This window comes from Lagenorhynchus albirostris, chromosome 16 (assembly GCF_949774975.1).
Source record: "Lagenorhynchus albirostris chromosome 16, mLagAlb1.1, whole genome shotgun sequence".
Classification (NCBI taxonomy): Eukaryota; Metazoa; Chordata; class Mammalia; order Artiodactyla; family Delphinidae; genus Lagenorhynchus; species Lagenorhynchus albirostris.
In genome coordinates, this window is record NC_083110.1 from 7319407 (window position 1) to 7344326 (window position 24920).

At 41.4% G+C, this 24920-nt stretch overlaps 1 protein-coding gene across 3 annotated transcripts in view; it reads left to right on the forward strand.

Moving 5' to 3' along the window:
• Nucleotides 1-24920, forward strand: part of LGALS8 (galectin 8) — a 102320-nt gene that overhangs the window by 58270 nt on the left and 19130 nt on the right. For 2 of the 3 annotated variants that reach the window (XM_060127101.1, XM_060127099.1), the window contains exon 5: nt 10234-10608. In XM_060127101.1, coding sequence (XP_059983084.1) covers nt 10234-10608 — 375 coding nt within the window. Of the gene's footprint in view, nt 1-10233; nt 10609-20208; nt 20352-24920 lie in introns of those variants that run through there. The other variant, XM_060127100.1, reaches the window with a different exon arrangement.

Genomic DNA, 24920 nt, shown 5'->3' on the forward strand with positions numbered 1-24920 from the left:
ATATATGACATTTGGTTTACCATTCATCTGTCAATGGGCATTTGGGTTGCTTCCACCTCTTGGCTATTGTGGATAATGCTGCTGTGAACATGGGTATGAAAATATCTCTTTGAGATCCTGCTTTTAGTTCTTCTGGACATATACCCAGAGAAGTGAGATTGCTGGATCATAGGGTAATTCTATTTTTAAGTTTTTTTTTTTTTTGCGGTACGCGGGCCTCTCACTGTTGTGGCCTCTCCCACTGCGGAGCACAGACTCCGGACGCGCAGGCTCAGCGGCCATGGCTCACGGGCCCAGCCGCTCCACGGCATGTGGGATCTTCCCGGACTGGGGCACGAACCCGTGTCCCCTGCATCGGCAGGCGGACTTTCAACCACTGCGCCACCAGGGAAGCCCTATTTTTAAGTTTTTGAGGAACCTTCATACTGGTTTTCATAGCGGGTGCACAACTTTGTATTCCCAACAGTGCAAAAGAATTAACGATTTTCCACATCCTTGCCAACACTTATTGTTTTTTGATAACAGCCATCCTAATGAGTGTGAGGTGTATCTCGTGGTTTTGGTTTGCATTTCTCTAATTACTAGTGATGTTGAGCACCTTTTCTTATGCTTGTTGGTCATTTGTATATCATCTTTGGAGAAATGTCTATTAAAATCCTGTGCACATTTTTGAATTGGGTTATTTGTCTTTTTGCCGTTGAGTTGTAGGGGTTCTTTATATATTCTGGATATTAACCCCTTATCAGGTATATAATTTACAAATATTTTCTCACATTCCACAGGTTGCCTTTTCACTCTGTTGGTTGTGTCCTTTATGCACAGAATTTTTAGGTTTGATGTAGTCCTATTTGTCTATTTTTAAATTTATTATCGACGCTTTTGGTGTCATATTTAAGAAATCATTGCCAAAATCCAATGTCATGAGGTTTTCTGCCTATTTTCTTCCAGGAATTTTATAGTTTTTTGTTTAGTTCTTCAATCCATTTTGAGTTAATTTTTGTATATGGTATGGTAAGGATCCAAATTCATTCCTTTGCATGTGGACATCCAATTTTCCCAGTGTCATTTGTTGAAGAGACTGTGTTTCCCCCGTTGAGTGGTCTTGGCACCCTCGTTGAAGATCATTTGACCATGTACACGAAGGTTCATTTCAAGGTTCTCTATTCTGTCATGTTGGTCTGTGTGTCTGTCTTTATGCCCGTACTACCCTGTTTTGCTTACTAACTTTGTAATATGTTTTGAAATCGGGAAGCGTGAGGCCTCCAACTTTTATGTTCTTTTATGTTCAAGGCTGTTTTGGTTTTTCAGGTTCCCTTGAGATTTCATATAACTTTTTGGATTCTTTTTTTCTATTTCTGAAAAAATGCTGTTGGGATTTTGATAATGATTGCAGTGAATCTATAGATCACTTTGGGTAGTATTGTCAAATTACTTTAAAACACAAAAATATGATTATATATATCTTATGAGATATAGCCTCAGGAGAGAAAAAGATGGCAAATAAACCTGAGTTTGGTTATGTAATCATATTGTTACGATAATATTTATCTTTTTATCCTGAAACTATTATATATGACAGGATAAAGCAAATAAGTAATTTTGTTAGAAACTAAGATTTTCATAAGAAAAATGAGGTATAAATATAAAAAAGCTAAATGAAAACATTGTAATCCTAAATTGAGTGAAATTAGTATAAACTCAGATATTAAAAACAAAAATCAAAAAACTTTTTTCCTAGCTCTATCCACTGAGGAAGTCTAGAAACCAACCCAGTTGCCATGAACACTCCTTTCCAAAATTGTAGTCTCTCTATACCATTTCCCACTAAAACTTTCCTTGGAGAAACTGCTAAGTCCAAGTTTGGCAGGAAATGAAAATGATATCTTGGGATATTTTGTCATACCAGGAAGCAAGGAAACTAAGGTTACTATGTTGTGTCAAAAGAAGACAGATGCCAGCTCAAAGGGGTCCCGTTTGGTTATAGATGGGATAATTTAAGTATCAGGAAAAAAAGAAACACATCAAATATATTAATATTCATGAATTCATAATGACATTTTAAAAAACCAACTCATTGGTTACCTTTTGTGGAGGCTAGGAAAGCAGCTTATTATTAAGAAAACTCCTAAGTAAAGGGAAGGAATCAAGCTTTTGGCCTGCCTTTCTGGCATAAACTTCACCTTGGTGTCACCAAATAGGAAACAATATTTCCTTATAGAAGAACTCTAACTCATAAATGCAGGAGGAATGTTGGAATTGATGTATCACCACTTTTCAATTTTTAGTGAAATAATGGCTCTAGGCAGTGAACATGAATAGCAGCTGCTAAAACCATTTGATCAAAAACTGATGGGAACTTTGTAATAGATGAATGGATCAGGCTGAGAACAGCGGAAACCACTGACCAGTCTTGATATCATACAAAGAAAAACAACCAGTGTTGCATAGTTGCAATGTCATCGCCAGGGAGGTTTATCCAAGGAGTGATTATTGCTAATAGAAAAACAACCAGACCTTCAGTTTCTCCTGCTGACTTGCGATTGGAAATACATACCACCTATGAAGTCTTCTGGCCAAAAAAACTGAACCTGGGTCTTATTAACCTTACAGTCTAACAACCAGTTTTGAAGTTTTATAGATTAAATGAAGTCTGAGATTTGCTTCAAAGTGGGCTGGGGTGGGGAGACAGTAGGTGAGGAGTAGATGAACTAAGATAGGGCATGTTGATAAGACATGTCCATTTTGGAGCTGGACCATGAGTGGATGGGAATTCATCACACTATCTCTTATGTGTATGTTTTGAAATTTCCAAAATAAAAAATTAAGTATTTGGACTTAATAACATTTTTCTATTTGGAAAAACCACCTGGATTTCTTACTTGCTTCAACCTGTCACAGAAATTCTTCCCTTGAGGTTTCGCTTGTCAGTTTATTTTATAATGAGCTGTGTAAATACAAGCTGGAAGGAGATTAGCTATGTGCATGGCGGGTTGGTTAAATATTGAGAGAGCGAGGCTGAGGGAGGCCTTTTAATGGTTTTATGAGTTGCAGCAACTTTGCAGGAACAAAGATCACAATGAACATTAACAGTTACTAACAGCACTCTTTTGCACTTCTAAAAATCCATATATGTGTTTACTGAATGTCTAACTCCTACTGGATTTAAGCTCCAGGAAAGCTATATTTTTTACCTACCGTGTCTCTAGAGCCTAATATGTTGCCCAATTTATATATATGTATATAAACTTTTAAAGGATTCTATTTTGTTTTGACTTTTAGATAATTTCAGATACATTTTCATGTCAAATAACAATACAACATTTTCTAGTTAACATACCATAGTGTGCCAAGCCATTCAAGAAAAGTATTTTAAAAATGGGACAGCATCTCATTCTTTGAGCCACTGGGGTAAATTAATCCACACTACTCTGAAGATTTCTCCCATCTCCAAGATTCTTTTATTTTATGACAGAGCCATAGTTCTAGAAGCTTGTTTCTCACACCTGAAAAGACTAGATTTGGGACATGATCCTGTAGAACATAAGAGGTAAGCCTGATCAGTCTGAACACAGGGTGTCTGGAGTGTGAGAAAAGAGTTTGAGTCCTTATAGGTGGTACTAGTATTGGTGTGTGGGAGACATTAGTTCAAAGCATGACGATTCAAAGAGGAAATGAGTCCACTGAGAATGGGGAAGATAGAGGAGGAAGATGACGCCAACCATGAAAACTTCCCTGGGAAGTAGACGTACGCATGAGAAATGTGAGTGCTGTGATTTTGTAAAGAATGCACTCCTAAAGACTGCATAATTTAAAACCTGCATAGTTCAAGACTAATTTTTCCATGAGAATAAATGGAACAGAGTATGTGTTCTCAGAGTTCATAAGTCTATAACTTTTGTGGCAAATTTTTACTTTAATATCGCTTTTATTTATCATTATTATTGCTAAAGGTTCTAGAGTTCTGGCTCCTAAGTTCATAGTGAAAAAGAAGTAATTATTTAAAGTTCTTTACAATGTTTTATCACATCTAACTTGTATTTCAGACTTATTTGGGAGCATATTTTCCCATCAATGGCACCACCATTTAATGAATGGAAGGCCAACATTTAAAAAAATTACTATTATTATAATAACAAAAATAACACAGCAACACAACAATAAGCAAAATCACTACCAGAGGTGTTTCCTAGCTTGAAACAACATAGTTCACATTGTTGACAAAATATGGCAGGTATTCGTTTAGTCAACTAATCCTGCCAAGTAGCAAGTGTATATACAGTTTCAATTCATAAGTCTAAAATCATGTGATTTGTTTTTTACTAGTTTTTTGAAAATTGGGGCAATATATATTACTTCACATTTTAATTTTTTTAATTGAAGTATAGTTGATTTACAATGGTGTGTTAGTTTCAGATTTACATCATCGTGATTTGTTGTTATATATATATTCTTTTTCATATTCTTTTCCATTGTAGGTTACTACAGAATATTGAATATAGTTCCCTGTACTATACAGTAGCTCCTTGTTGTATATCTATTTTATATAGTAGTGTGTGTATATTTAATATTTTTATATCACACTATTTCTAAATTTGTACTTTGTGAATGTGGCTTCTTGGGTAAGGAAAGAGGACAATAAAGATAGATGGAGGGGCTTCCCTGGTGGCGCAGTGGTTGGGAGTCCGCCTGCCGATGCAGGGGACATGGGTTCGTGCCCCGGTCCGGGAGGATCCCACATGCCGCGGAGCGGCTGGGCCCGTGAGCCATGGCCGCTGAGCCTGCGCGTCCGGAGCCTGTGCTCCTCAACGGGAGAGGCCACGACAGTGAGAGGCCCAGGTACCAAAAAAAAAAGATAGATGGAAAAGAAATTGATCCAACCAAAATGATCCCTTCATCTCTGGAAGTCTAAGGCAATTATCCACAAATAATTTGTAACATCTAGTCTTGCAAACATTTTAGTGAGTTATAAACAATATTTTTTTAAAATGAAAAATTAGAGGGCTTCCCTGATGGTGCAGTGGTTGAGAGTCCGCCTGCCGATGCAGGGGACACGGGTTCGTGCCCCGGTCCGGGAGGATCCTGCGTGCCGCGGAGCGGCTGGGCCCGTGAGCCGTGGCCGCTGGGCCTGCGCGTCCGGAGCCTGTGCTCGGCGGCGGGAGAGGCCACAGCAGTGAGACGCCCGAGTACCGCAAAAAAAAAAAAAAGAAAAAGAAAAATTAGAATGCTTCATGCATAACAAGAGTATCGTTTTGTGAAATTTTTGTTTCCATGATTTTAAGTACATATGTAACAAGTCACAATGTAAATGTTTTTATTTTTAGTTTTAGTTTTTTGGCCGCACCGCATGGCTTGTGGGATATTAGTTCCCTGACCAGGGATCAAACCTGGGCCCTTGCGGTGAAAGCACGGAGTCCTAACCACTGGACTAAATTTAGGACTAAACCACTGGACTAAATACCTTTAGGTTCCCTAAATGTATTTATTTCTTATTGTGGTTTACTTGATAAAAGTCTAAAAGGCACCACTGTAGTATCTTCTCTTTTAAAAAACAAATAAAAACAAAAAACAAGACAATCAAAATATTCCCTTTACCCCACTGCTTCCCTAGCCTCTGCACTTCTTTGCTCCTCTTCACAGCGACATTTCTTGAGATATTTATAGTCATTAGTCCCACTACTTCTTTACCTCACGTCTCAACGCACTTCAGAGTCAGTCCCCAGTGACCTCCATGTTGCTAAATCTATTGGTTACTTCTGTGTTCCTTGACCTCTTAACACCACAACTGGTTGTTCTACTCTCTTGAAACACTTCCTTTCTTTGGTTGCTAAGACACGTTTTCAGCAGGTCTCCATGGTCGCCTCTTCCCAGCCTCTTTTATTGTTTTGTTTTGTTTTTTAATCTCCCTAGGGCTCTGTCCTAGGTCAACTCCTCGGTCTATCTACTGGCCCAGGTGACCTCATCCAATTCCATGACTTCATGTCATATAATTTCCCCCTCTTTTATTATGCTTAGCCATGCTGGTGGCCTCTCTGTGCCTGAACACACTAAATGTATTCTCAAGAGCCTTAGAGACTTTGCATTAGCTGTTCCTTCAGCTGAGAATGCTCTCCCCCAAGATCTTCATGTAGCTGCCTTTCTTTTCTTTTCTTTTTTTTAATTGAAGTATGGTTGATTTACAATGTTGTGTTAGTTTCAGGTGTGCAGCAAAGTGATTCATATACGTATCCTTTTTCAGATTCTTTTCCATTATAGGTTATTATAAGATGTTGAATATAGTTCCCTGTGCTATACAGTAGGACCTTGTTGTTTATCTATTTTATATATAGTACTGTGTATCTGTTAATCCCAAACTCCTAATTTATCCCTCCCCCCGTTTCCCCTTTGGTAACCATAAATGTTTTTTCTATGTCTGTGAGTCTGTTTCTGTTTTGTAAATAAGTTCATTTGTATTATTTTTGTTAGATTCCACATAGAAGTGATATATTTGTCTTTCTCTGACTTACTTCACTTAGTATGATAATCTCTAGGTCCATCCATATTGCTGCAAATGGCATTATTTCATTCTTTTTTATGGCTGAGTAATCCATTGTATATATGAACCAGATCTTCTTTATCCATTCATCTGTCAGTGGACAGTTAGGTTGTCTCCATGTCTTGGCTATTGTAAATAGTGCTGCTATGAACATTGGGGTGCATGTATCTTTTCAAATCAGAGTTTTTGTCTTTTCCGGATACATGCCCAGGAGTGAGATTGCTTGATCATATGGTAACTCTATTTTTAGTTTTTAAGAAACCTCCATACTGTTTTCCATAGTGGCTGCACCAATTCACATTGCCGTCAACAGTGAAGGAGGGTTCCCTTTTCTCCACACCCTCTCCAGCATTTGTTACTTGTGGACTTTTTGATGATGGCCATTCTGACTGGTGTGAGGTGATACCTCATTGTAGTTTTGATTTGCATTTCTCTTAGAGATGTTGAACATCTTTTCATGTGCCTGTTGGCCATCTGTATGTCTTCTTTAGAGAAATGTCTATTTCGGTCTTCTGCCCATTTTTTGATTGGGTTGTTGGGTTTTTTGTTTTTTTGATATTGAGCTGTTTATATATTTTGGAAATTAAGCCCTTGTCGGTTGCATTGTTTGCAAATATTTCTCCCACGCCATAAGCTGTCTTTTCCTTTTGGTTAGCTGTCTCCTTTCTTTCATGCACTAGCAACTTAAACTTTACCTCTTTGGAGAAGCTTTCCTAGGCATGCAACTAATGTAGACACCCAAGTGCTCCCAATTATACATCATCCTATCTTTTTTTTTTTTTTTTTTTTCGGTGCGCGGGCCCCTCTCACTGTTGTGGCCTCTCCCGTTGCGGAGCACAGGCTCTGTTCGCGCAGGCTCAGCGGCCATGGCTCACAGGCCCAGCCGCTCCGCGGCATGTGGGATCCTCCCAGACCGGGGCACGAACCCGTGTCCCCTGCATCGGCAGGCGGACTCTCAACTACTGCGCCACCAGGGAAGCGCCATCATCCTATCTTAATCTTCTCCGGAAGGTATCACTATCTGTGTCCCCCACTGGATTAAGCACCATTGAAACAAGAACAGTCAAAACTCTCTGTCCGGGCTTCCCTGGTGGCGTAGTGGTTGAGAGTCCGCCTGCTGATGCAGGGGACGGAGGTTCGTGCCCCGGTCCGGGAAGATCGCACGTGCCGCGGAGCGGCTGGGCCTGTGAGCCATGGCCGCTGAGCCTGCGCGAATGGAGCCTGTGCTCCGCAACGGGAGAGGCCACAACAGTGAGAGGCCCGCGTACCGCAAAGAAACAAAAAAACAAACCAAAAAACTCCCTGTCCTCATGGATTTTGTAGTCTGGTGGATGAAGTAATATAAAATAAAAAGGTAAATAATGTAGCGTATTAGAATGTGGTAAATGCTAGAGAGAAATAAAGAAAGAGTGATAGGGATTGTGTGTGTGTGTGTGTGTGTGTGTGTGTGTGTGTGTGTGTGTGTGTGTGTTTTGGGAGGGTGTTTGCAATTTTAAATACGGTGGTCAGGAAGGGCCTCACTAAGAATGGACATTACTCACTGTCATTACTCAATTTTAAGGAGGTAAAGGAAACATCACATGCAAAAGTTCTGAGCTGGGAGTGTGACAGGCAGGCGGTAAGAACACCACAAAGGCCAGTACGGTTGTTACAGAACAAGGGAGGAGGAATGTAGTAGGAAATGAAGTCAGAGCGTGTGGAGGTGGAGGCGGGTCATGAAGTGTAAGGACTTGGATCTTTACTCAAAGAACGAGAAAAAGCTAGTGGAAGGTTTGAGCAAAGTAACATTGTTTAGGCTGTGTTTCCCCATGAACTCTCTGACTGTTGTGTTGAGAACAGACTGCAGGGAAAAGGGTAAAAGCAGGGAGATCTGGGCTTCCCTGGTGGTGCAGTGGTTGAGAGTCCGCCTGCCGATGCAGGGGACACGGGTTCGTGCCCCGGTCCGGGAAGATCCCACATGCCGCTGGGCGGCTGGGCCCGTGAGCCATGGCCGCTGGGCCTGAGCGAATGGAGCCTGTGCTCCGCGATGGGAGGGGCCACAGCAATAAGAGGCCCGCGTACCGCAAAAAAAAAAAAGCAGGGAAATCAATGAAGAGGCTATTGTAATAATCCAAGGAAGAGGAGTGGGACTTCCGTATATTTATATCGCTTCTCTGCGTCTAGAGGGCCCGGCTCGGTACGGCAAATGTTACAAAGCCCTTTGTATACTTATCACTGTGCCTTGTCATGGCGGACATCGAGTACATACGTGTTCATTCTAAAAGATATAAAAAACATACGGAGCTCATTGAACAAAACCGGACCAACGAAGGGGTTTTTCTAAGATAAATTCTCTGGATTTGTGGATCTTTTAATCCAGAATTACTGCACCAATACAGGATTTCTGGCCCTTTTGCACAGTCCTATTTATACCGAAATTCTACTTACCAAAGAAGTGGAGCATTGATGTGTATTTATTTCAGCTTACTTTGTATGGGGGAGGTAATCAACCCAGGCAAAGTTGTGAAGACATTCAATTGCTCCTCACTTTATCAATAACCTATCATTCCAACCTAATATTTACAGAATGTCTACTTCATGCAAAGCATTACACTAGGCATTGGGGAATATTCACGACATCCTCTTCTCAATTTAAATTCGAGTTGGATAGATAAAACACAACACACAGAAAGATAAGTACAAATCACAGGCAGTGTATGTTAAGGGTTAAATACAGCTATTGAAGTTGGATCCTAAAGAGTGAAGCAAACTTGGAAAATGAATACGAGAGCAAAGTAATAGGGAATCAGAATGTGAGTTCGATGGTATTGGGTGTGTAATGAATTTCTCAATTTAAATAAAAAATAATAAAACCCAAAGCTACAGAGGAGAAAGCCCAGAGTAGGGACACCAAAACATGTCTCTCAAAGGAAACGTGGATAAAAATCAAGTAGAGACAAGTAGGAAGATAAGAACTTTGTGATCCCTAACAGAAAACAAACTGTACCAGCTGTTCAAGGTAGCTTACATAACTTTATTTGTATTTCTCGCTGACGTTTTTTACAGCCAACAGGTCAAACTGGCAGTCATTATGGGCACTTGCCTGAAAAGTTGGTTATTTCTGAACATCTACCGTGCTCAGAATTGTGCTCTATACTGCTGACATTTCCCCCGGGGTAGTATATAATTTAGAAAACAACAACAAAATTGGCAGATAAGCCGCAGTGGCTGAAGTCCAAGTTAGACTCACTGGATGGAGGCTCCGGGCTGGACTCAGTCCAGCTATACTGAACCCATTTCCCCCCGCATTTTATTTACACCCAAAGGTGTGGCAAACAAAACACCGGGATGCCTCCAAGTCAGCTTCTCTTTTATTGCACTGTATGTACTGTTTGGACTCTAACCCATGGCAGACAAGGAAGCAGACCTTGATAAATACCTGGCACTGACCCCGCTGAGCCGGGCGACCAGGGAAGGTCACAGACGGCCCCTCTGGCCGCGTGGGCCCCTCTCGGCCATCACCGGGTCGAGGCGGGGCCTGTGCGAAGTCCACACCGGCCCTGCAGGCCGGGGACACGCGGGCCGAGGGAGCAGAAGGTCTCTCCTTCTCGCTTCCCCATTTCCCGGCCCCCCAACCCCGGAGGCGGGGCAGAGGCGGCCAGATCCACCCGGGAATTTTGGAAGCACACACTCTGCCCCCTCCGTCTCTGCTCGTCTCGCAGCAAGCCACTGGCGGTCCGAGTCCCCGAGGCCGTGCAGGGCGCCCCGCCGGGGGAGCGGCCAGCAGCGGACCAGCCACTAGCCCAGCGGAGCCGCCAGCGCGCCCCGCACGCAGACGCAAGGCCGACGGCGACGCCAGGGGCGCGCGAACCAGGAAATGGCGGCGGACTGACTCCTCTCGCTTCCCGTTCTCTCCCGCGCACGCCCGGCCGGGAACCCGGACAACGCGCCGCGGCCGCAGAACAGCCTCCTACGCCGAGCGCGACGCCAGTGCAGGGGTGAGTCTGAGGGCGGTCGCGGCGGTGGGCTCGTCGGCCGAGGAGGGGATGCGGTGTTTCTGGCCCCGTGTCAGAGTCAGACGGGCGGGACCGGCTCCGGTAACCCTGTCGCGCGGGTCTTCACCGCGGAGGGTCGGGCTGGGCGGCTGGCAGTGCCCCGCGCGCTGCGCCCCGGGAACGAGGGATGGTCGGGAGTCGCAGCCCTCGGGCAAACCGGCGCTGTCCCCGGAGGAAGCCCCGCTGTCGACCACCGCCTCGTCCGGTGCTGTCTTGGCACGTGCGACCTCCTCGCCCGGGAGCGAGCGTCGCCTTCGCGCAGTGGAATCCGGGGACGTTTCTTTCTTGGTGTTTTAAATGACGGGTTCTTTAAATTTAATGACAGACCTCCGTGGCCCTCCCGGGCTCTGAACATCCTCTTTTGAGATGCAGAGTCATTTACTGCAGTGTGAAACGTTAGGAAACGTTTGTCCTCTGAATTGCAACAGCATCGTGATGGCTTCTTGGGAAGCGAACGAAGAGTTAATAACACCAGGACCCGTGCCTGTGGATGTTTCTGGGAATGATTGGTTTCACGCGGGCCCGTGGCTTAAATTGGGTCACTCTCTACTAACGATGTAAATTATGAATGTGGCTGTGGCATCTCTGTATCCTTTGTTTTTGCTCTTGTTGATGCTTCCCGAGTTTGATGGAGCAAAACAGTTTTGAGGTTTTGACTAATGTGTAAGTTAATAGATGGGGTTACATTTATAAACCAAGAGGGTTGCAGGGTTTTTGTTTTCCCAGCTTTATTGGGGTATATGTGACAAATAGAAATTGTATACGTTTAGCGCATAAAACTTGATGTTTTGATTACACCCACTTATTTTCTTAATAGATCTTAGATCAAAAATTAGGGGGACCAAAAATAAAATTAGGCAGACCAGGCTGAGTACTCTGATTAGGGTGTCACAAGCTGAAGTTCAGGTGTTATCCAGTTTGGGCTCTATTCTCTGGGGAAGAATCAACTTCCGGGATACTTCAGTTTGTTTTCCAGGTTTGTTTCCTTCTTGCAGTTTCCGTGTATGCCCACCCGCACTCCATCGAAATGCCACCAAGAATGTGTTGAATCCTTCTCAGGCTTCAAATCTCTGATTTCTTCTGCTACTGCATCTCTCAGGCTTCTTTGTTTATTAAGGGTTCATGTAATTACATTGGGCCCACCAGTTAATCCAGGACAATCGCCCTATCTTGACATCAGCTGATGTTAATTACACCTGCAAAATCCCTCTTGTGAGCCCATCTGACATTGTTCAAAATAGAGTAATGCCTGTCAAAGGCCACTATCATGTCTCTTTGAGACACCCAAGGACTGAAAAATTACTGAAGACAAAAAGTTACAGATTCTCAGAAAAACCACATCCTATAGAAACACAGCAAGCCAGAATACAACTGTGGGCCAAAATAGATGTGAACCCACCCGCTCTTTCCTGCACTTTGCCCTTTGAAACCCGTTAAAAGACTCAGACCGCCACCCTTCAGGGCCGATGCCACTCTATGTGTCTGGCCCCTTTCCTCCCTTGGAAAGTGAATAAAAACTTTCTTTTCTTCCCTTGTTAATACTTCTGTGAATTCTTTCACAACCTACATCTGCTCAGCTAACACCTCTTGCTGTAACTTAACCACTCAGTTTATGTTACATCCAGGGTTGGAGATGCAGTTTTTTCTTAATAGAGAAAAAATAATACATGTGATCAGTGCGTTTTGCCCTTTGGTATAATGACAGAATTGGAGGAAGTAAAATGTAGGAAGCTTGAGTTTCATTTCTCTTTTGGTTCTGCTTAGTCTTCAAGTCTTCCCTGGAGCTGTTATATGTAGTACTGATGGGTACTTTTACCTTTAAAGCTTTTATCTTTTTTTTAGCCACATGGAAATTAATATTTGAGGCATTGGATTTTTTTTTCCTTTTGACTTGTTTAATTTGGAGGAGGAAGAGCAATCCCTTCTACTAATAACAATAGATAAAACTTATAAAGCACGTACTATTCCATTGCTTTATTAATTCATTTAATCCGCAGAACAAACCTGTGAGGTGAATACTGTTATTCTCATTATACAGATGAGAAAAGTTAAATGAATATCTCAGATAGCTGTACAGGAGTATTTGCTATTATTTGATATAGTATTTTAATAGCAAGTTTTTGTTCCTGTGTTTTTTGGTTGTGCCGCCTGGCTTGCGGGATTCCCTGTACCCCGACCAGGGATTGAACACAGACCACAGCAGTGAAACCACTAGGCCACCAGGGAACTCCCAGTAATAAGTATTTTTAATAAATTTTCCAAATTAGAAGTTTTCTACTGATGTAGTTTTAAAATCAATATTTCCTGTACTCATAATCCAAAATTATTTAGTAAAGTACATTAGATGAGAACCGGAGTCAGATCTTTGTTATAGCATCCTGTTATTTGGTAAATATCAGTAAAATAATTTATGTACTTAAAAATAGTTATGAAGAAAAATGGTGCTTATTTTCCTTTCCCTCTATTTTGATTTTACACAGGTCAGGTGCCTCAGTTTCAGTCTGGGAATTCTTTAAATGAAACTTGTTTAAAATCTTAGACCATACCCAAAAGAGAGACCCCAGTCAACAGTAAGGTGGAAAAGAATGATGTTGTCCTTAAACAGTCTACAGAATGTCGTTTGTAACCCGGTAAGTAATTTCTATAAAATCACTTTTTGCCTATGCCAGGGTTGAGAGCAAGTCCAACTGGATAGTAATTATCCACTGCTGGGGGGTAGGGGCAGAAGTAAAATTCAGTAAACATAAAGCACCTGCTATGTGGTGGGACTGCAGTGGGCCCTGACTGAAAACCAGATCCAGCCCTTGGAGCTCCACAGATGTTTAAGTTCCCTAGTCAGCCCTCCTCGGTACCCAAGGTTCTGCATCTGAGGATTCAGCCAACCGTCCATCAGGTGGTGTTGAAAAAAACTGAAAAAAATCAGTATAAGTGGATTCAAACCTGCACAGTTCAAACCTGTGTTGTTCAAGGGTCAACTGTATAAGACGATAAGACGTGTTATGAACGGAGAACTTGGGAGGACAGTGGAGGGAAGGCTCAGACCATCCTAAGACATAATTTTCAGGGGAGAGTGGATTTCTTTGTCTACACATTTTAATTTTTTTTCTAAATTAGACCTGTTCACGAGAAGTTAATTTCTCAGCTTTTCCCTCTGCCTTTCAAATCCTGCTTGGTAGTTGAGCAGGGGAATGTCAAAAGCCAGTGGTGAGATGGAGAATGAGAAAAACTAATGGTCACGTCCCAGCCTCAGGCTGGTCCAGGAACCCCTGAATGTAATTGCTGGAAATTTCAGTGTACGTCCTGGGAAGTAATGAACTTGTTCAGTTTCATGTGGTGTGAGAATCTTTAGAAATGTCTAGTTTCCATGTGTCTGAAGCTGAATCCTGAATTTAGGTCTGAGATAAAGTTGCTGCCGTTTTTTGTTTTTTCTTATAAACCCTTTATAGGAGATTCTTGGTAAGGCTTCAAGTAAGGCTTTAAACCAGTCTTATTAGTGTAAGTGGATTCAAGTTTTTGTTATTTACTTTGTAGCTGTAGCTCTTTTTTTTTCCCCCTAAGGTTTACTGTCATTGTGCAGGAAAGAGGCTTAGAAGAAATAGCCTTCAATTGTAGTATGTTTAAAAAGGAAGACGATGAATTTGAAGTCAGCTAGACATTTAAAATAATTTTGCGCATCTTAAGAGTTAAAAACATCTCAAAGTTGTAGACTGACTTTCTGCGAAGATTTAAAAAAAAAAAACAACGCTGCCTGCCAAGGGGGACTGAAGTAATGTTGGTGCAAGCCAGGAGGCTTGGATGGTCGGGTTAATGCCCTTCGGCTCTGCCCTTCATCACAGAGATGTCTTATTTGAATGTTATTTAGAAAATAATTTTATAGCTTAAAATTCCTGCATGTCTTGGTATTAGAGTGTAATGATGATTCCTGTAATTTCTGGGGTTAGCACCCTCGACTACAGAGTTGAAACAAAAATCAGCTGACGTTTCATTTCCTGAGGACAGGGGCCTGCAGAAGTAGTGCTGCTTTCGAGCAGCAGCTGCATTCAGGGCTCCCGGTGGCCTTGTGCTGTTCTGAGGATCGGTCATGATAACTTTCCAAAGTAAATATTTTGTTGCATTCTGGTTACTTTGTTAGTGATCAGTTCAACAACAGGGAAGTGTTTATTGAGTTTCTACTATACTCTTTATTAAGCCTTGTGAAGACAGGGAACTGCCATCTTTCTGTTTTTATTTCTTAATGTTTCCAAAGTTTTGGTCCACATTTATTGCCTCTTATACTGTAAAATGTTAAATTTTAGTTCGTATAACCCTGAATACTATTCATTAATATCAGTAAAAAACTTAGCTTTAGGGCACTTTTTTATTTTGAGAGCATGAAGTACAGAATGTGTCAATGATAAAGCTGAAGCCTCTTGCAGAATGATTTTTTAAATGAAATGCATAAAATCTTTTTGAATAATAGAGTATGCTCGATTTACTTATGTGATGTTGAAAGTGTAACTATTTTTTAAAAAAAGTGTAATTATTGTAACAATATATTCCAAAAACAAGCTGGATTACTTTGAGGATGTTGAATAGCATTCACAATGACTTTGTTTTAGCTTGGTTTGGGGCAGCTGCCAACCAGGTAAAACAGTGTTATTAAAATTAATTCAATAAAAATGACTTAAAATATATTTTAAAAATTGTGGTAGACAAATTCTGTCCATATAGATATATATATATTTTTTTGTGGTACGCGGGCCTCTCGCTGTTGTGGCCTCTCCTGTTGCGGAGCACAGACTCCGGACACGCAGGCTCAGCGGCCATGGCTCACGGGCCCAGTCGCTCCGCGGCATGTGGGATCATCCCGGACCGGGGCATGAACCCATGTCCCCTGCATCGGCAGGCGGACTCTCAACCACTGCGCCACCAGGGAAGCCCTCTGTCCATATTAACTCTTGGAAAAGATAAATTGTATAACTGGCCTGTGTAATTTTTTCCTACTTAGTATATTTCATTGACTAGTTCAGTTGATAGAATTCCAAGACTTAAAAAAGTCTGGCTCACTTTTTTTTCCTTTTTTTAAAAAAATTAATTTATTTTATTTTATTTTTGGCTGCGTTGGGTCTTTGTTGCTGCACGTGGGCTTTCTCCAGTTGTGGCAAGCGAGGGCTACTCTTCGTTGCAGAGCACGGGCTTCTCATTGTGGTCGCTTCTCTTGTTGAGGAGCATGGGCTCTAGGTGCATGGGCTTCAGTAGTTGTGACACGCGGGCTCAGTAGTTGTGGCTCATGGGCTCTAGAGTACAGGCTCAGTAGTTGTGGTGCACAGGCTTAGTTGCTCCACGGCATGTGGGATCTTCCTGGACCAGGGCTCAAACCTGTGTCCCCTGCATTGGCAGGTGGATTCTTAACCACTGCACCACCAGAGGAGCCCGGCTCAGTTTTCTTTCCGCTCAGATTGAGTGAATAATTTGGAAGACGGTATCTTCATACCAGAAATGCCCTCAGTGAAATCTCTTGTTTGGCAACTCAGTATCTGCTTAAATATTTTATTATTGCTGTTTATAGAGTTAAAACGTGATTAAGTGTTAGTTGAGAAGTTATTTAGAAATTAAACCGATTGGTTGTCACTCCTAATTAACAAACCACTTATTAACATTAATCCCACCTGGCCCTGAAAAGCTCATGGGTTCCAATTTCCTTCAGAACCTTACTTCCACACTGATCCTTTTTTCCTTAGTATTCTAAGTACCTCCGTTTCTACCTTGCAATTTAACCTTACAAAACAAAACAATAAAATCTTTTCTTTTTAACCTCTGAAGGTCCTTCCCCATCTTTGTTCCCTTGTTCTTCTTTTGCTTACTTACCTTTTTTGTTTTTTTAATATTTTATTTATTTTTTATTTTTATTTTTGGCTGTGTTGGGTCTTAGTTGCAGCACGCGGGATCTTTCGTTGTGGTGCGCGGGCTTCTCTCTAGTTGTGACTAGAGTTGTGTGGGTTTTCTCTCTCTAGTTGTGGGGCGCAGGCTCCAGAGCGTGTGGGCCTTGTAGTTTGTGGCACTCGGGCTTAGTTGCCCCACGGCACGTGGGATCTTAGCTCCCCCACCAGGGATCGAACCCGCGTGCCCTGCCTCAGGAGCCGGATTCTTTACCACTGGACCACCAGGGAAGTCCCTGACCTCCATCTTGAGAGAGTCGATTTCTGCTGCCTTAATTTCCTCACCATGGCTCTGCCCTCTGATTTTTTTTTCTGAATCCTAATTTTTTTTAATTCTAATTTTATATTGGAGTATGGTTGATTTACAGTGTTCTTTTAGTTTTAGGTATACAGCACAGTGAATCAGTTATACATATACATATATCTATTCTTTTTCAGATTCTTTTCCCACATAGGTTATTACAGAATATTGAGTAGAGTTCCCTGTGCTCTACAGTAGGTCCTTGTTGATTATCTATTTTATATATAATAGTGTGTATCTATTAATCCCAAGCGCCTAATTTATCCCTCCCTGCCCTCTGATTTTTTACTCTCTTAATTTCTTTATCAATCTTGTCTTCAGTGTCTGTCTTTATTTCTCTGATGTCTTTACTGACCAGAATATGAATACAGTTTGCATACAGTCTGCGTACAGTTCTGCCCTCTCACCCAGGGTGAATCTCCAGCCCTCTTAGATGCCCTGCCAGCCCTTGAAGACTGTGAGTTCAAAATGAAACTCCCATCGTCCTTCCCAAACCAGCTTCCGTTTTGTGGTTTTCCATTTCTCTCAGTGTCCTTCCACGCTGTCAAGCCCCTAACAGTTTGAAGATAATCTGTCTTTAAAATTTTAAATTCATTGATGTCATCAAACTCAGTGGCTTTTCCTTTTTTATTATTATTTTAAAAGTATAAAGAAAATATGTGTAAATCATTTTTAAAAATTCAAGCAGTATTTAAGGGTTTCATTAAAACATGAATTTTGGGCTTCCCTGGTGGCGCAGTGGTTAAGAATCCGCCTGCCAACACAGGGGACACGGGTTCAAGCCCTGGTCTGGGAAGATCCCACATGCTGCGGAGCAGCTAAGCCCATACGCCACAACTACTGAGCCTGTGCTCTAGAGCCCGTGTGCCACAGCTACTGAAGCCCATGTGCCTAGAACCCATGCTCCGCAACAAGAGAAGCCATCGCAATGAGAAGACCGTGCACTGCAACGAAGAGTAGCCCCTGCTCACCGCAACTAGAGAAAGCCCGTGCACAGCAACAAAAGACGCAACACAGCCTAAATAAATAAATAAATAATAAAATAAATAAATTTATTAAAAAAAAAAAAACACATGAATTTTCCTTCTACCTGGTGCTTAGTTGCCCTCCCTAAAGGCAATCATTTCCTCCCAGATTTTTGTATATCCTTCCTGAGAATATGTGTGTTGTGTGTGTCACCTTTTGTATACCCTGTTTCTTTACATGCATGTATCATACCATATAAGCTGCTATACCTTGCTTTTTTTCATTTAACACATTTTGCAGATACCAGCATGTTTAGAGTTTACTCACTTATTTTTAATGACTGCATAATTTGTCCACTGTATGGAGGTACTGTAACTTATTTAACCAGTCCCCTGTTAAAGAGCTATTTCCTTTCATGATTGTATCCAGTGCTGTGCTGTACATCCTCGTAGATGCATCTTTCTGCGCATGTGCTAGTATTTTACAGGATAAATCTGTAGAAGTGGAATCACTGGATCAGAGGGTATGATATCCATTTTAGTATCATTTGGGGGGAAGCCGGGGGGATCTTCCTTATTTTTCCATGTTAAAGACATTGACAGTCCTCCCGTTTTTGAAATCGACTTCCTTGATACACCTGCCCTCTCTGATGGATCCTTCTCTCTTCTTTCTCTTCTCACCCCCTGCATCGAGGTCTCCCACACACCCTCAGTTTTGATGATTCACCAGCATAGAGTCATACCCATGGCTATGATATATCCCAGTGAAAGGATGTAAAGCAAAATCACAAAGGGAAAAGGCACATGGGGCGAAGTCCAGGGGGAAACAGCGCAGGATTTCAAGGGTATTCGGCCAGTGGAGTCACACACGATGGACTTAAATCTCCCAGCAACTAGTTGTGACAGCACGTGTGAAATGTTCTTTACCAGGGAAGCTCATTAGGGACTCACTGCCCAGGGTTTTTATTGAGGGCTTGATGCGTAGATAGCGTCTGCCTAGCACATAGCCAAACTCCAGACTCTAAACAGGAAAGCAGGTTTTTAGCATAAACCATAGTGTTTGCACAAACAGTTTAGGTAGGTAACCCACCCTTCTCACCTAGGGTGGTGGGTGCTCTCTCCAAATCCAAGTTCCTAGACAGCAGCTATGGGCCAGCCTTGGACGGAGGCCTTTCAAAGATAGCAGCCAGGTGTGCTGTGTTAACTCTTTCTGCACACCCCCTAATCTGACAGCCTTTGAGGCTTTGCTCCTGACTTTTCCTCTCTCTCAGTTTATCTAGTAGCTCTCATTGTACTTAGTAATCATCTCCACTCTGACTTCTGAGTCTTGGCCATTCACTTAATGTTGGTCCTGAGTGTTCCACTCCTTTAGATGTCCTGCCAACCCTTTACACTAAAAGTATTCCAAGCCAAACTCAGCATCTTCCCTCTGAAATCTTTCTTCCCCAGTGTTACCATTGTAGGTGGTGGCCCGGGATAGGCAGCTTCCTTTGAAATAGCTCGTGTTTATCTCCTGCCTCCCCTTCCCCCTCAGTGTCTGCCGCCATCAGCCTGGATTATGTCCTTATCTCCTTGTGCTAGGCTTCCGGGAAGGAGTCAGTCTTACAAATAATCCCCTGCCCTCCAGTGAATTTTACCCCCACTGGATTGTTGTTCCCAACCCCCACTTTCCTTATGTCCTTCTAAAATCTGACCCTAACTCTGTCTGTCTTTAATTGCTCCCTTACTATTTACTGGCTCCCAGATACGTTTTATCTTTTCCTGCCTCTCTGCTTTTGTAAACGGACATTTCTACCTGAACTGGCTTCCTTCTCCTCTCTGCCTAACCATATTCTTCCCAGCTCAAATCATACCTCGTTATAGACTTTGGCCACCTCAGTTATTATTGTTTATACATTTTTCTGAAGCATTTATTCGACAGTTACTTACTGGCCCATTTCTGTGGATGTAGAATTGGTCAGGGTTTGTAGTTGTAAACATGGAAGCCAACCCCTAATTTAAGCAGAAAAGGAATTTATTAAGTGATATCTATCAGCAGGCAGGACTGAAGAACCAGGCTTGTCAACTACAGCATCACAGACAACACCCAAAATCAGGCTGCAGGGCTGTTCTCACTAAGAGACGTCTGTCGCCACCACTGAACAAACGTGGTACTTCTTGCACTGGCGACACCACCGGTGCCACTGCTGCCTCTGACCCTAGATGTAGCTGCTGCCCCCTGGCCAGAGTGAATACTGCATGATTCTGGCTGCTGCTTGTCACGAGTTCTAACTCAGAGTCTGAGCTGGGGGTACTGATGGACAGATTTTCATCGTATGCTCTCGCCACAGTTCAGATGAGGTCTCATGTTTATAAGGTAGAGGATTTTCCACCTGTGGAAGGAGATTCCAATTTGAACCGCTAAACAGTATCACATTTCCTCTCTAATCTTTCCATAGGTATCTGACTTCTTCCCAACTGTATCAGCTCCTCCCGGATGGACGGGACTCATACTTCTTTCCAGCTGCAGGCTACCTTAACATGACCCTGGTGTAGAGCAGACATTTAATGAATGACATAAAAAAGGCAAAGCAATATGAATCAGCTAGGATGTTTGGACAGGTAACACCAAACCTAACTAGGGCTTAAGCTTATGGTATTGTCTCTAATGTGTTCAGATCTGTACTTTATTGTTTTACATCAATTATTTTTGAAACAACAAAGCCTCAAAGCTTAGAGTTGCCTAGAAAACCACCCTTTTCCCTTTCCTCAGGAGCAATGTTTGTGAGTAAGTGAGCGGGCTGTCGGGCATTTGTTTCCTTCACATGGTCCAAAAAAGTTGAGTATTGTTGATGTAAGTTAGGGTACTTTCCTAAGTAGACAGCGTTAATATGGACAACTGAAACAGCAAATGGCCCAAGTTTGCAGCGCAGTTGTTTCTCAGACTGGAACAACTCATTAACGGTTGTAACAATCTATTAGCAGTGATGGGAATAGATGGTTGGTCTCAAAAAGCTCTTTGCACTTTGCTGTACAGCAGACATGGGGACAGCATTGTAAATCAACTATACTTAAATTAAAAAGAAAAACTCTCACCCTAAAATTAAATATATAATAAAAAAATCTGTGGTTATAAACATTATAAGTACTTATTATATAAATCTGGAAAATATACAACTATATGAAGAAGAAAATTAAAATGTCATCCCTCAAGAAAAGTGCTGTAATATTTTTGGCTTATCTCTTTTTTTTTAACATCTTTATTGGAGTATAATTGCCTTACAATGGTGTTAGTTTTTGCTTTTTAACAAAGTGAATCAGTTATACATATATTCCCATATCTCTTCCCTCTTGCATCTCCCTCCCTCCCACCCTCCCTATCCCACCCCTCTAGGTGGTCACAAAGCACCGAGCTGATCTCCCTGTGCTATGCGGCTGCCTCCCACTAGCTATTTATTTTACGTTTGGTAGTGTATATATGTCCATGACACTCTCTCACTTTGTCACAGCTTACCCTTCCCCCTCCCCATATCCTCAAGTCCATGCTCTAGTAGGTCTGTGTCTCTATTCCCGTCTTGCCCCTAGGTTGTTCATGACCTTTTTTTTCTTAGATTCCATATATATGTGTTAGCATATGGTATTTGTTTTTCTCTTTCTGACTTACTTCACACTGTATGACAGACTCTAGGTCCATCCACCTCACTACAAATAACTCAATTTCGTTTCCTTTTATGGCTGAGTAATATTCCATTGTATATATGTGCCATATCTTCTTTATCCATTCATCTCTTGATGGACACTTAAGTTGCTTCCATGTCCTGGCTATTGTAAATAGAGCTGCAATGAACATTTTGGTACATGACTTTTTGAATTATGGTTTTCTCAGGGTATATGCCCAGTAGTGGGATTGCTGGGTCGTATGGTAGTTCTATTTGTAGTTTTTTAAGGAACCTCCATACTGTTCTCCATAGTGGCTGTATCAATTTACATTCCCACCAACAGTGCAAGAGGGTTCCCTTTTCTGCACACCCTCTCCAGCATTTATTTTTTCTAGATTTTTTGATGATGGCCATTCTGACCAGTGTGAGATGATATCTCATTGTAGTTTTGACTTGCATTTCTCTAATGATTAATGATGTTGAGCATTCTTCATGTGTTTGTTGGCAATCTGTGTATCTTCTTTGGAGAAATGTCTATTTAGGTCTTCTGCCCATTTTTGGATTGGGTTGTTTTTTTGATATTGAGCTGCATGAGCTGCTTGTAAATTTTGAAGATTAATCCTTTGTCAGTTGCTTCATTTGCAAATATTTTCTCCCATTCTGATGGTTGTCTTTTGGTCTTGTTTATGGTTTCCTTTGCTGTGCAAAAGCTTTTAAGTTTCATTAGATCCCATTTGTTTATTTTTGTTTTTATTTCCATTTCTCTAGGAGGTGGGTCAAAAAGGATCTTGCTGTGATTTATATCATAGAGTGTTCTGCCTATGTTTTCCTCTAAGAGTTTTATAGTGTCTGGCCTTACATTTAGGTCTTTAATCCATTTTGAGTTTATTTTTGTGTATGGTGTTACAGAGTGTTCTAATTTCATACTTTTACATGTACCTGTCCGGTTTTCCCAGCACCACTTATTGACGAGGCTGTCTTTTCTCCACTGTATATTCTTGTCTCCTTTATCAAAGATAAGGTGACCATATGTGCATGGGTTTATCTCTGGGCTTTCTGTTCTGTTCCATTGATCTATATTTCTGTTTTTGTGCCAGTACCATACTGTCTTGATTACTGTAGCTTTGTACTATAGTCTGAAGTCAGGGAGCCTGATTCCTCCAGCTCCATTTTTTGTTCTCCAGATTGCTTTGGCTATTCGGGGTCTTTCGTGTTTCCATACAAATGGTGAAATTTTTTGTTCCAGTTCTGTGGAAAATGCCAGTGGTAGTTTGATAGGGATTGTATTGAATCTGTAGATTGCTTTGGGTAGTAGAGTCATTTTCACAATGTTGATTCTTCCAATCCAAGAACATGGTATCTCTCTCCATCTGTTTGTATCACCTTTAATTTCTTTCATCAGTGTCTTATAATTTTCTGCATACAGGTCTTTTGTCTCCCTAGGTAGGTTTATTCCTAGATATTTTATTCTTTTTGTTGCAGTAGTAAATGGGAGTGTTTTCTTAATTTCACTTTCAGAGTTTTCATCATTCGTGTATAGGAATGCCAGAGATTTATGTGCATTAATTTTGGATCCTGCTACTTTACCGAATTCATTGATTAGCTCTAGTAGTTTTCTGGTAGCATCTTTAGGATTCTTTATGTATAGTATCATGTCATCTGCAAACAGTGACAGCTTTACTTTTTCTTTTCCAATTTGCATTCCTTTCATTTCTTTTTCTTCTTTGATTGCTGTGGCTAAAACTTCCAAAACTATGTTGAATAATAGTGGTGCGAGTGGGAGACCTTGTCTTGTTCCTGATCTTAGTGGAAATGGTTTCAGTTTTTCACCATTGAGGATGATGTTGGCTGTGGGTTTGTCATATATGGCCTTTATTGTGTTGAGGAAAGTTCCCTCTATGCCTACTTTCTGCAGGGTTTTTATCATAAATGGGTGTTGAATTTTGTTGAAAGCTTTCTCTGCATCAATTGAGATGACCATATGGTTTTTCTCCTTCAATTTGTTAATACGGTGTATCACATTGATTGATTTGCGTATATTGAAGAATCCTTGCATTCCTGGAATAAACCCCACTTGATCATGGTGTGTGATCCTTTTAATGTGCTGTTGGATTCTGTTTGCTAGTATTTTGTTGAGGATTTTTGCATCTATGTTCATCAGTGATATTGGCCTGTAGTTTTCTTTCTTTGTGACATCTTTGTCTGGTTTTGGTATCAGGGTGATGGTGGCCTCGTAGAATGAGTTTGGGAGTGTTCCGCCCTCTGCTATATTTTGGAAGAGTTTGAGAAGGATAGGTGTTAGCTCTTCTCTAAATGGTTGATAGAATTCGGCTGTGAAGGCATCTGGTCCTGGGCTTTTGTTTGTTAGAAGATTTTTTTTTTTTTTTTTTTTTGCGATATGCGGGCCTCTCACTGTTGTGGCCTCTCCTGTTGCGGAGCACAGGCTCCAGACGCGCAGGCTCAGTGGCCATGGCTCACGGGCCCAGCCGCTCTGCGGCACGTGGGATCTTCCTGGTCTGGGGCACGAACCCGTGTTCCCTGCATCGGCAGGCTGACTCTCAACCACTGCGCCACCAGGGAAGCCCATGTTTGTTGGAAGATTTTTAATCACAGTTTCAATTTCAGTGCTTGTGATTGGTCCGTTCATATTTTCTATTTCTTCCTGGTTCAGGCTCGGCAGGTTGTGCATTTCTAAGGATTTGTCCATTTCTTCCTGGTTGTATCCTACTGTCCATTTTATTGGCATACAGTTGCTTGTAGTAATCTCTCATGATCCTTTTCATTTCTGCAGTGTCAGTTGTTACTTCTTTTTCATTTTTAATTCTGTTGATTTGAGTCTTCTCCCTTTTTTTCTTGATGAGTCTGGCTAATGGTTTATCAATTTTGTTTATCTTCTCAAAGAACCAGCTTTTAGTTTTATTGATCTTTGCTGTCGTTTCCTTCATTTCTTTTTCATTTATTTCTGATCTGATCTTTATGATTTCTTTCCTTCTGCTAACTTTGGGAGTTTTTTTTTCTTCTTTCTCTAATTGCTTTAGATGCAAGGTTAGGTTGTTTATTTGAGATGTTTCCTGTTTCTTAAGATAGGATTGTATCACTATAAACTTCCCTCTTAGAAATGCTTTTGCTGCATCCCATAGGTTTTGGGTCGTCGTGTCTCCATTGTCATTTGTTTCTAGGTATTTTTTGATTTCCTCTTTGATTTCTTCAGTGATCACTTCGTTATTAAGTAGTGTATTGTTTAGCCTCCATGTGTTTGTATTTTTTACAGATCTTTTCCTGTAATTGATATCTAGTTTCATAGCATTGTGTTCGGAAAAGATACTTGATATGATTTCAATTTTCTTAATTTTACCAAGGCTTGATTTGTGACCCAAGATATGATCTATCGTTGAGAATGTTGCATCAGCACTTGAGAAGAATGTGTATTCTGTTGTTTTTGGATGGAATGTCCTATAAATATCAATTAAGTCCATCTTGTTTAATGTATTATTTAAAGCTTGTGTTTCTTTATTTATTTTCATTTTGGATG